At 34.0% G+C, this 12861-nt stretch overlaps 1 protein-coding gene across 2 annotated transcripts in view; it reads right to left on the bottom strand.

The window, feature by feature from the left end:
* Positions 1-12861, bottom strand: part of CALCRL (calcitonin receptor like receptor) — a 105059-nt gene that overhangs the window by 16414 nt on the left and 75784 nt on the right. For both annotated transcript variants that reach the window (XM_045480454.1, XM_045480453.1), the window contains 2 exons: positions 3602-3728; positions 181-334 (listed from right to left, as the gene is read on the bottom strand). In XM_045480454.1, coding sequence (XP_045336410.1) covers positions 181-334; positions 3602-3728 — 281 coding nt within the window. The remainder of the gene's footprint in view (positions 1-180; positions 335-3601; positions 3729-12861) is intronic.

The raw sequence follows: 12861 nt of genomic DNA on the forward strand, positions 1-12861 counted from the left end.
GAAAACAATGAGTCAGTGGTACTTTTAAAATATTTCAACTTACAGCAATAATCAAAGGTTAGTTGCCTGATGTTGTTTAAGAATGATTAATAATAAGGAAAATTGTATTTCAAAGGAACTCTGCATCTTCCAAGAGCTTTCTTAAAAGGTGAGGCAGCACATACCTATAATGGCACTTACCCCAGCCAAGCAAATAATACCACATCAAGTGCTGCTTTTCCGCAAACACAGCCACCACAATGAGTGTGTGTAGGTAAATGCCTTCACAAAGCATCCAAAAGTAGTTACAGCCCATCAGGTAAAGATGAATGAACTGAGATACTTTACAACTAATCTGTGAGAAAAAAAGAAAGAAGAAAGCAATCAGTATTTATGAATTCACATGTAAAGCAATAGTCTAGTTTAACTTAGTTATACAGAAATATGGAATTTTCTCTCCTCTACACAAAATCTTATGCGCTAATGATTAAGACTGTAAAATGCCAGTCTTCATCCTGATCTAATTGTGCCTCAAAAGTTTTTAGCCACGGACTCTAAAGATATATAATGATATACATCCCAAGAAATGTGTAAATTCCAAATTTATTACATTTAGTGGATGTGTATTTTCCAAATGCGCTTTTTCGTGAAAAGTGCCCAACAATTCAAAGTCTTGCATATAACTGCTATCAATGCAACTACTTAGTGAATAATAATCTAGTGAGCCATATTTTATCTTATTCATAAATGAGGTTGAGGATTTCACGTAAGTAAAAAGAAGAAAAAAAATATGATTTCCTTCCTCTTCTCCCGAGATCTCCACTTTCTCTTCTCTATTCTTAGGGATAGGAAGAGGAAGGTTCAAATACAGGGTAAATATGAAGAAGGAAGAGATATATTTTACTCTCTTAGAAAGGAGAATAAATTTAAAGCTCTCCCAGAAATATACGGCCAATCACTCTCATGAGCTCCTAATTATCTGTTCAATAAATATTTAGTGGCAATTATCATTATTTTTGATATAAATATTTTTTTCACTAAAAAGAAAGCTGGAAGTGAAATACATGGAAAATAAATACTTTGTTAACATAGAATAGTAATCATAACATTTGCATATTAGGTAGCTTAAAGTATTTTTTATATATTGTTTTATTTAATCTTTAATGCTGTGTGGCACAATTTATCACTAGGCACATATCTCACGGATAGAAAACTGAGAGAAGTTAAGTGATTTGCTAATATTCATATAATATCAACCCAGGTTACACCTTGAACACAAGTCTTTTTTTTTTTTTTTTCAACATTTATTTATTTTTGTGACAGAGAGAGACAGAGCATGAACGGGGAAGGGGCAGAGAGAGAGGGAGACACAGAATCGGAAACAGGCTCCAGGCTCCGAGCCATCAGCCCAGAGCCCGACGCGGGGCTCGAACTCACGGACCTCGAGATCGTGACCTGGCTGAAGTCGGACGCTTAACCGACTGCGCCACCCAGGCGCCCCTGAACACAAGTCTTATAATTCTAATTTTGTTTTCATGATTATACACAATGCTTTCTACCTGAAGGACATTGATAAAACTTCGTCTCCCATTAAATACATTGGCAGAATGCATAACATTAAATTTTAAATAAAGTATCTTGATGTCAAACACAACATTATATTAACAGAGTCTTCTCAAAGGTAATAATGAGTTATTCAATTATATTCTATAGAAATAATGGACTTCAGCTTCAAATTTTTTACCTGTTACAGTTTTTAGATATGCACATCTAATTGGGCTTCCTACTACTAACTTCCCTTAAAAATAATCTATCAGCCACCATGATAAAAAGACTTAAAACATGCTTCACAAACATATTTTTATGAAGGGCATTGCTGATATAAACAATAAATTTTCCAAGAATACATGAAGAACGACTATATTATAGCTTGCAATTTGCACATTAAATACAATATCCTCATATCTAAATGTAAGATTTATCATCTCTTGCTCTGCAGCTTCTTGACAAAACTCCTAATCTCTTTGCTCTAGAGAAATTCACTCTTAAATGATAGCCCAGTAGCCAGTTTTTTTTTATATTGTTAATTATATCCCAGTGTGTTTCCTCACCCAGTGATGTTAGAGTGAAACATATACGAGATGAAGCAATCCGGATACATATGTGCAAACAATGCAGGGTATCTTAGCATTTTGGAAATTACCCCAATACAGACATAAAACACATAGGAGAGTATTGTTTATTGACCCATTGAGTGAAAATTCCTTCCCTTCCCTGATTTCAGTAACTAGATAACTTAATCTTTAAAAAAACATTTTACATATCCACTCCTCCACAAATCCATATCCAAAACTGTAGTATGGACTCTACAAACATTACAAAAGCAGATGATTTTAAATACTTGAATATATGTTTGTTATTTTTGGAGATACTTTGATTTAAATATAGCTCACATGTACATACAGTTTACATAAAATGTGTGCATTTGTATAAGTAAACTTGCGTTTATGTTTTAAAATATGGCTTTTATATTATGACAGTCTCTGTGCTTATTTTTGTGTATCTTTTGATACTCACCCTAAAAATTGTGTTTCCAGAAACAGACCCTTAAATACAGAGAACAAGCTATTGTTACCAGAGATGGAAAGTAGGAGAGCCGGGAGATGGGCAAAATGGGTGAAGGGAATTGGGAGGCACAGGCTTCCATCCTATGGAATGAATAAGTCATGGGAATAAAAGGTATAGCATAGAAAATATAGTCAATGGTATTGTTATAGTGATGTACAGCGACAGGTGAGAGCTACACTTGTGGTGAGAAAAGCATATAGTGTTGTTGAATCACTATGTTATACACCTAAAACTAATGTAACATTGTGTGGAAACTGTACTTCAATAAAAATTTTTTAAAGAAAAAAATTGTACTTCCAAAGGCGTTATAGAGAAACAATTTATAAATATTTGCCTAGATAATGAAGACTTAGTAGAGTCCTTTAAATATTTAATGTAAAGAAGTTTAATGTATAAGTCATTTTCCTCTAGTTTTATCAACTATTTAAAGTCAGCCTGATCCCAAATGTAGGATAGGAATTTTTCTATTACCATGTCTTGTTTTTTCTAACTACACAATTATTTGCTTTGATTAATTTTTAAAATTCAACTGAGTAGATGTTATGTGGTCATAAATTCTTATGTCCCACTAGCAGCAGGACCCTAAGCATAAAATGAGGTAAATTATATATATATACATATATATATATATATATATATGTATATATATATAGTTTATATATGATATGTATATGTATCATATATAAATAATTTAAGCATAGAAATGTATTCTTCCTTTTGATAGTCACCTTTTATAACCTGGGAAATATTGAGATGTATTTACCTTTGTAGATTGGTTTTATATATATATATATATATATATATATATATATATATATATATATATATTCTCCATATGCCAGACCCTATTTTCTGTGTGTATACACACACACACACATATGTATTTATACACACTTACATTTTTCAGGACACCCCCCCACCCACACACCCACCACCGTTCACATTTCTTTCCCTCTAACCTTTGAACCTAAGGATACAATCTCATTTTACTTACAGGATTTGTGGCCACTAAAGCCTGGTTGTTGGCCACTGCAGTGAGATGAATGATTGTTACAACAGAGTTACAAACAAAGGAGAAAAACAGATTTTTGTGCAAGGTAATCCTTTGGCAACTTAGGCTCCTAAAAGGCAAGAGAAATCACATATTTTATTTTTTTTAATAATAGTTCAAATGAGATACATTCACAGTTCATAGCAGCTGCTCCAAATATGGAAGAATTCTTTTTTCTCCCCAAGATTCACTCAATAAAATCTTAATTAGGGAAAACCTATAATGCTTTAAAACAGAGACAAATGAGTTGCTTCAGTATGGGGAGACACACATAGGAACAGGAAGTTTGCCTATACAGGACCTCTACATAAATTTCTTCTATTAATCTCTTACCATGGTTAATATTTTAATTTATTCTGAAAAATGTAGAAACTGAGATTCAGTGAGGTTAGATAATGGATTAAAAAATCCTACAACTAATTAATTTGAAAACTTTGGGTCTGTCAGATTCTCACACAGATAATGCTCTTTTCGCTATACCACATAGGTTTTCCTGTTTATATAGCCTGTTTATGATTGTGGTTGTCCTGTTTATAGAGCCTCTGTGTGGTGGTAGTGAGTATGCATACCAAGCATGAGAAAGATAACACTGTATTCAGAATAGATAAACTGATAAAAATATAGACTTAGCAATCAATGAGATTGTTCAGCTCTACTGAATTTTTTTCTAATTGGCCCAGTCATATGTGAGATATGAAAATATTACCACCTTTTACTGGAGGTCCTCCTATGTAAAACAAAATTAAATAAATTTTAGGAAAAGTCATTATTAATGACAGGAAATACTATTCCTCAGATTGAATCCACATCTACCTTACCAGATTGTCCACATATGACTGAATTACTTATGCTCAAAGACCAACTCACGTTCTTTCTTCTTCAAGAAGCCTTTATTTGAGGGTTTATTATGGGTAACGTTTTAAACTACTAGAAAGGAATCCTTTTGAAACTGAATAACTATATCAAAACTAAACACAAATGTAGGAAGATATGAGGAAGGATTTCATTACAGGAATTAATATGGTCAATTTAGATAATCTATCCTATAGAATACAAACTAATGACTTCTACTTTGGAAACTTTAAGAAGATTTTAACCTAATTTTATCACTATATCACCTTATCCTAAGTAAACTGTGTGCCCAGGATACTATAGTTAGGGTGGGATGCCAAGGTTTTCTATATTTAAAAATGCAAAGTTTAAGCTATATTGTCTCTGAAATTTCTTCCAGCTATAGATCTGTGACTTTATATATAGCTTTAGTATTTTAAAGGGTCTAGAAGTGAATTCAATCCAAATCCGTATTCACTTACATGCCTTCCACAGAAGTGGGTGCTATGAGGGAGGCAATGAAAAGTCTTCATGAATGAGATGGCTCTTAAGTCAATCATTGAGCATAAGACAGTTATATGCGACAAGTATGTGAAATCCAGCTGGAACCCTTCAGAATAGAAACAGCTGAGACCTGCTAGTGTTCTCATATTCGAGAGTCCTTGATTTGACTTTGCAGTGCGTGAGGTAGGGAGGTGTAGACAGGGACCAAAAAACAGAGCATAGATGATATTCTATAGAAAGAAGAATCTCCAAAAGTTTTTTTTTTTCAACGTTTATTTATTTTTGGGACAGAGAGAGACAGAGCATGAACGGGGGAGGGGCAGAGAGAGAGGGAGACACAGAATCGGAAACAGGCTCCAGGCTCTGAGCCGTCAGCCCAGAGCCTGACGTGGGGCTCGAACTCACGGGCCGTGAGATCGTGACCTGGCTGAAGTCGGACGCTTAACTGACTGCGCCACCCAGGCGCCCCACCAAAAGTTTTTTTTTAACAGAGAAGTGGCATGACTGCTGTTACTATTTAAGTAAAGTCAACATTGATACAAAGATGGCTCTCTTTTGATAAAATACCACAGCAGTGACAAGTGTTTTATGTTCGCTGAGAGTGAAGAAAATTAATGAGTGTGAGAAAAGACCTAGTAAAGAATATTCTTTTCAGGATCATTTATATTATGTATAGTTTATTTATGTATTTATTTTTATTTTTATTTTGTAATTGATCACTCATCTATGATGAGCATTATGAACATGTAAAATATGTCCACATGGTCTTATTTTAAAATGCCTTCCTTGAGTTTATTCTGTGTCTGTGCAGTGCCAATTATTTTTAGAGAAAAACTGCTCACCCATGCAAATATACACTTTTTTTTTTCATAACAGAATTTGAATAACTCAGCTACCATCATGGGAAAAATAAAATAAAATGTTTTCCTTAGCTGGGCTATTTTGCCCCTTTCTGCTGAACGCACTTATATTTGGGTCCATTGGTTAAGACATATATATAAACACAAAATTTCATAGTTTTCAAATTATGGCCTAGGAATACTAGTATTCCTAGTATTTTCTAGGAAGGTTTGCTTAGACAGAAAATAAGAAATGTTTGTGAAGAGTAAGTTGGAATGAAGGAAAACAAACACTAAAGAAGGCTTTTAAAAATGACATTCGTAATAGAAGAGCCAAAAGATAAGCTAAGGGACATAAAATGCACAGCATTTATATTATGACTATTGAGATTCGTAATATTCACATGTGCAAAGATTAAAAATAAATAAAATGGAATGCTAACTAATTAGCTGAAAGTAATTTAAACTTTCTTTGTGTACACTTAAGCTTCCTTTTTTCCTCTATGATAGTATCTCTGTTCCTTTCAGAATTCCCTCCTTTCTGATGACTCTGCTCCTACCTCAATCTCGTTTGAAAGTTAAGGACGTAAAAACGAGCTGCCTGCATCTATTCTCTTCTAAAGATGTAGCTATTTTGAGTCTAGTAGCAAAAACAAACAAAAAGAACAGCTTCTTAGTCTCTTACTCTGTGATAAAGAGAGACACTGCATTTCTTTCTTTAGAACACAAATAAAGCCATATAATGGGTAAAAGTTTGAAATAATAGAATGAACTCCTATTATAAATAAAATATTTAATATAAAAACCAAATACTTAAGAGGATACATGAAATCATTTCAGTACAGAGACATAAAGCTTATTTTGAGTGTTTTACAAAATCGTCTAAATAACATGGGCAACATAGATAATCCACCCTATAGAATTCAAGCCAAATACTTTGTTTTATGAACCCTGATATCCAGTTTAGCTGTCCATATTGTTGTCTTAAACTGAACCAATGCAAAATAAATTCACTTTGTGTTGTGTAAATATGTCCAACTATCTGTAATATTAGCCTATAGCTATTGCTTTAGTGTCTTCCATTTCTTCCTCCAGGTTCTGTGCAACTTAAATGCAGACAGATGCTGTCCCACACATGCTTTCTATCAAGGCCTAGTGGTAAAAATGCTCAAATGTTTCTTGTGCTGCATATTGTTTTTCTCTAAACATAGTCATTAACACATGTAAGTACATCAGTACAAATAAAATCAATTGGTAAATGAAAACCAAAATACATCCTTGATAAACACATTGTTTTCTTTAAATAAAACTCTAAAAATATTCAGGTATTTTTTTTCAAATGCAACCAATTTCACCTACTGTAAATTTTAAAATGTACTTCTTTTACTCAAAATATTAAAACAGTTGTTTCATACACTTGGAGAATGTTTCACAAAACACTCTGCTTTGTTTTAATGTTATAGTATCCCTTTCTATCCTAGCATAGCCACAGAATAGAAAATGTGGTTTGTGGGTTTGGATTGTTTCCATTTCATATTCTTACATATGATTATTTTAGAGTATATTTTTTAATGTTTATTTATTTATTTTGAGAGAGACGGGGAGAGAGAGAGAGAGAGAGAGAGAGAGAGCTCAAGCAGGGGAGAGGCAGAGAGATGGGGGGAGAGAGAGAATCCCATGCAGGCTCTACGGTGTTAGCGATGAGACTGACAAGAGGCTTGATCTCACTAACCATGATTTCATGACCTGAGCCAAAATCGAGTTGGACGCTTAATTGACTGAGCCAGCCAGGCGCCCCAGAATCTATTTCAACGTGCAATTTGACAGAGTGTTAGAGGCAGTTGATGTAAGTGTGTCAACAAATCATCATACCTCATGTGTAATCTAACTAGGCCTCTCAGTTCTCTTTTGGAACAATTAGAAGCAGGTCGCATCAAGTCAGTACACATATTTCAGAGTGGGTTTTGAAACCTGGCCTGAGAATGAATCTGGACTGTATTATCTACTGATATTATGATTTAGGGCAAGTTATTTAAAAACTCTAATCCCTGGTTTCTGCATCTGTAATATAGGGATAACAATACTTCATAAGATTGAGTGAAAAGTGGAGTGAGATAAATCATGTCTAGTGTTTTTGGCATAATATCTCACCCATATTAAGTTAGCTGTTTTTTAACACAGCTGTCATATGGCTGATTTTATTCAAGTTCTCCAAGGTTGGTTTTCTCTCACAAACAATAAAATAGCATCAAGTTTTAGTAACCTAAAACTGCCCATGTTTTAAGTAGTACAATGAAACAAAAATTGCCATCTTTTTGTTACAAAGCAAAAGCATTTAGCATTAGAAAGATAATTTACATGTGATGAAGAGCAGGAGACCAAGCAACCTGAATTATCTCCCTAGGCATTTCATCCTTCCCAGAGTTGCCTCCAAATGATCGCTTTCATTATCATACAGGCCCCAAGTACTATGCTGTCCCATATTCAAAGTTCTGCCACACTATGAACAAAATATGTTGCCTTTGTTTCCCATTTGGTTTTGACCTAAGATAGAAATTTCCAAACTACTTTCACTCAATACTAATCCTGAGCAAAACTAGTAAGGGAAAGAGGAAATATAAACAATATAAGAATAGCCCAGTCTAAAAAGTACTGCTTTCTTATGCTAGTGTATCTAATTTAATTTCTTAATGCTCAGTTCTTTTCCGAAGAAAACATTAACCATGTATCTGAGAGGAAAGCCCAGGCTAATCTGAACATAGCTAAGAAACAGGCAGAAATCAATACATGTATTACAAGGGAAAGTCGGGGCACCTGGGTGACTCTGTTGGTTAAGCGTCCAGCTTTGGCTCAGGTCATGATCTCATGGTTTGTGAGTTCGAGCCCCGCATCGAGCTTTGTGCCCTAACAGTGTGGAGTCTGCTTGGGATTCACTCTCTCTTTCTCTCTCTCTGCCCTCCCCCTACTCTGTCTCTCTCTCAAAATAAATAAATAAACTTTTTTTTTTTTAAAAAAAGGAAAATCAGTGTGGTTATTTTTTATCTACTGAAGGGAACCTTGAGTTATTCACCTGGATAGGTATGACACAAAATACACATAACCTCTATCAATAGATCTCTTTGGAGGCTGCTTCTAATCCATTTAATCAGATTAGGAAGCGTACAAGCATGTTTCAACCAAAGTGCTCAACGAAAGTTCTTCTGGAGGGAAATGGTTGCTCTTCTCTATCATGCTCCCTTCTCCTTTGCCCCTGCCTTTCAAGGTTGCTCAGTTAAGATAACATATGAATATGGGCTGCCTAAGGAACAGATGTGCACATTTTGTGTGGCCAGAAGGCTTTCTCATGTGTGAGCTGCGCCATGCAAGAGTTCCTCCTGCTCTTCTAATGGGCAGGAAACCAAGAGAAGAAACAGGCTTTCTGAATGACTGTGATTCTTAAACTCCCCCAAAAGACCCTTTTAGAGATAAAATTCGCAATAATGGCAGCCACCATTTATTGAGCTTTTAGAATAGACACAGAGGTAAGTACTTCACTCTCATTATATTATGTAATAACCCCTTGAAATATCATTATCCTTTAATAAAATTGAAGTAAGTTGCTCCAGGTCACAATCCTATTAAGTGATCTGTTGAATTTGAATTTTGAATTTTGAAAAAATAATAAAGCTTCTGTCTCTTTCAGTATTCATTTAATCACTTATAACTATTTATTGATGCATAAGTAATATATTGTGTAATATTTCTAGGTATTGAAGAAACAGTTGTGAATAATATGGATGTCACTCAGGTGGAGGGTAAATTCACACATAAGTTACATCACGTGATTCCTGGTAGTGTTATATCCTTTTTAGAAATTAAAATAGGATTAAGAAATAGATAAAGACTGTGGCCAGAGTGAGGGGAGACACAAGATAGAAATGAAACAGGAGAAGAATATGGGAGAAAACCATTCCAAGGAGATTAAGAAGTTACTCTGAGTCAAAGTTCAAAAAAAAAAAATGAGCTTAGAGTTTTTAAGGGGCACAAAGGACAGGGTGAAAAAAGGCATAAGGCAAGACTCCACATTGTTTTTTTTTCTATTCTAAGATGAAGAAAATTAAAGAGTATAATTTACTAAATGATTTTTGATTCTGAAGCTCATACTCTTTTGTGTTACATTTCAATGTTCTATTAGCAAATGTTAGCAGCATACTGTTCAGTCATTTTTGGGTTTTGTTTTCCCTAACTACTAAAAAGATGCTATACTTTAAAGGGTTTACTTTGGCTTTCTTCTAATATATAGTCATATCCATGGGTACAGTCTAGGAAAATAAACTATGCCTGCAAGAATGGGAAACCAAATTGCAAAAAATATTATCAGTTTGGGGTTCTCTATCTCAAATCATTATTTATGTTCTCTATCTCAAATTGTTAACTTTTAACTCGTTCAAATGACTGTATCAAGCAGTGAATCATTCGTTTTCTTAAAATGATTTGTCATTCTATTTCCATGAAAATTTGTGATGCCTAAATAGTGCTTGTTTCAACTTACACAAGCAAAATCGATTAAATATACCTATAAAGAAGTTACATATTTATTAGAAATAATAACAGAAATATGTGATCTTTAACATTCAGTTATAACTCAAGTAATAAGTTTGCTGTTTACAATAAGTCCAAATTATTTAATTCAGTTAATTTACTTTAATTTCTATACCTGGGACTCTTCTCCATAAACCAGTAATAGCAATTATGTCATAGTGGAACTGGTTTTTGTTAGAGTAAATTTATTACTTCTTGTACTACTGTCTCCTTACTCAGCTCTGATACTCTAATGTGGAAATGCAATGCTTTTATTATTTAATTACAATGGGCATACTTAAAAAACTTTCCAACCAAGACTCACATTACTGAGTAGGAATGTTTTCACTTCTCACTGTGTTTAGTTTGAGGGAGATGGATTTCAGCACATTGATTGAAATTCACTAATTTGGAAATAGACTGCATATGACCTAATGAAATGTTACTTGAAATACTGCGGTTAATTAACCATTATTCAATGTTAAGCTGAAGGACACCTGGGAAACATGCAGCAGAATAAAATATGTCTCAGAACCATAGTGCCTAACAAACTTACATTGAATGAAATGTACCAAAAAGTTGAGAGAGCAAGGATGATTCTGGATAGGCACTGAGAAGTATGTTACTCAGGGACCACTTGATGACTGTTTCCGAACTCAGTCATTGTCAAACCTCTGACGGGGCAGGTTTGCCAGATTTTAAACAACTTATGTAAGTGAAAAGTTCTAATTTGCCAAGACAAATACATCAGGCTATGGTTTGTAGAGTAAGACTCTTTCTTCTCTATGTTCCTATGTAGAATTTCTTTAAATAGTTAGCTTTGTTTAAAACTGACTTGAAGATGGAATCATGAACAGTTTTCAGGAGAAAGTTTATAACTTAAAGAAGAAAATGATACTTTATCTAGTTTCAAGAGATAATATGAAGAAACTGGAAGTGAGATAAGTGTTCACAATATTGATTGAATATATTCAGATATGATCTAAGGAAAAAAAGGTGAGATCCGGATCACTTATCCTGAAGAGCATAAATATAAGCATTAAAGGATTATTTTATTAAGAAAGCTTTAGCCTATCGACTGGATAGATTTTTTGCTGCATTTTATTTAGGACCTTATCTCAACTACCTAGAAATGACATCATTGTCTATAGGGTTGCAAATGTGCAACTTGGCTTTGGAATTACTTGGAATCAATGTCTGAAATGTCAGCAAAATTAAGATGTCGAAAAAAAAAAAAAAGAACCACTTTTCCCCCCCTACAAGTCAGTGTTATATATGCTCTTTTATGTGCAAGAAGACAGAGCCCTTTATCTGGGTAAGAGCAAGATTTGCTATGCTCTCAAATTTTAAACATTAATTAAAATATAATTTATAACTAATTCTGGTAAATTTTATTTATTTATTTTATCTAAAGGGTTGTGCTTTGTTTTTCCAAGGATCATTATGAGTAAGAGTCATTGCCTCTCAGGGCTTGGCAAATCCCAAAGCTCTGTCTCTCTCTTCCCCTCCCTTTCGGTTCCCTTTCTTTTTATCTCTCACTCTCTTTCCTTTAATTGGCTCTAATATAAAACTGAAGTATATCTGGTAAATAGTGTTTCGTGTTCTCTGTTTCTAATTTAAAGCATGCCTGAGTGGTAGACTTTTTCTTTTCTTTCTGTAAATAAAAAATAACAAACAGAACCCTAAGTTGACTTTTTATTTGGTTCTTGGTTTTTATTAGGATGGGCCAGTACCTCTGAATTAACAAACAGAAAAAAAAAAAGTCACCTCTACCAAAGACTAGGCAGAAATGACTGTAGCAGGAGGAACTGAGTTAAGAAGCAGAAAAGAGATATTGATAGCTTGTTTTCATAACAATGATATATGTGAAACATCAACTCCTATAGGATGTTTCCAGGTTGGTGGTAAGAAAGCTAAATTTCCAGTGCTCTTGACTATTTGAACATGCTTAATTAACCATTCAATTCAGTATTTTCTGAGGTGTTTTTGACCTTTCTTCAACCTACTTACAAAGTATCCTATATTGTTTTACACAGATTCTTCTACTGATTAGAATTTTAAGGAATTTTAATTTCTTTGTCGATGGAGACAAAGAAGGCCAGACAAACTCAAGGGACTTGTTGAAGGTCACAGATAAGTCATGGGAAAGTCAGTCTTAGAAATAAGTTTCCAAGTCAGTTCATGCCTTTCATTTCTCAAAAATGTATTAAGTGCCTACTATGAGCAAGGTCTTGTGCTAACCCCTGGAATGGGTTTTAAAAAACGCAGAGATGATTTGTGCTCTCACAGAACTAACTTCATGATATTCTTTCCACTACTTGTTGCTCAGTGGATAGTTGTTTTTGACGGATAGTGGCTTTTACTGTTTTGAGGAATATATAGTAGAAGTGTCTTAAAATAAAAGTCTAGACATTCTTTAATATGGTTTCAAGTACTGAGTAAGCTAGATGGTATCTTGTGGGCATAAAG

The sequence above is a fragment of the Leopardus geoffroyi genome, chromosome C1 (genome assembly GCF_018350155.1).
Source record: "Leopardus geoffroyi isolate Oge1 chromosome C1, O.geoffroyi_Oge1_pat1.0, whole genome shotgun sequence".
NCBI lineage: Eukaryota > Metazoa > Chordata > Mammalia > Carnivora > Felidae > Leopardus > Leopardus geoffroyi.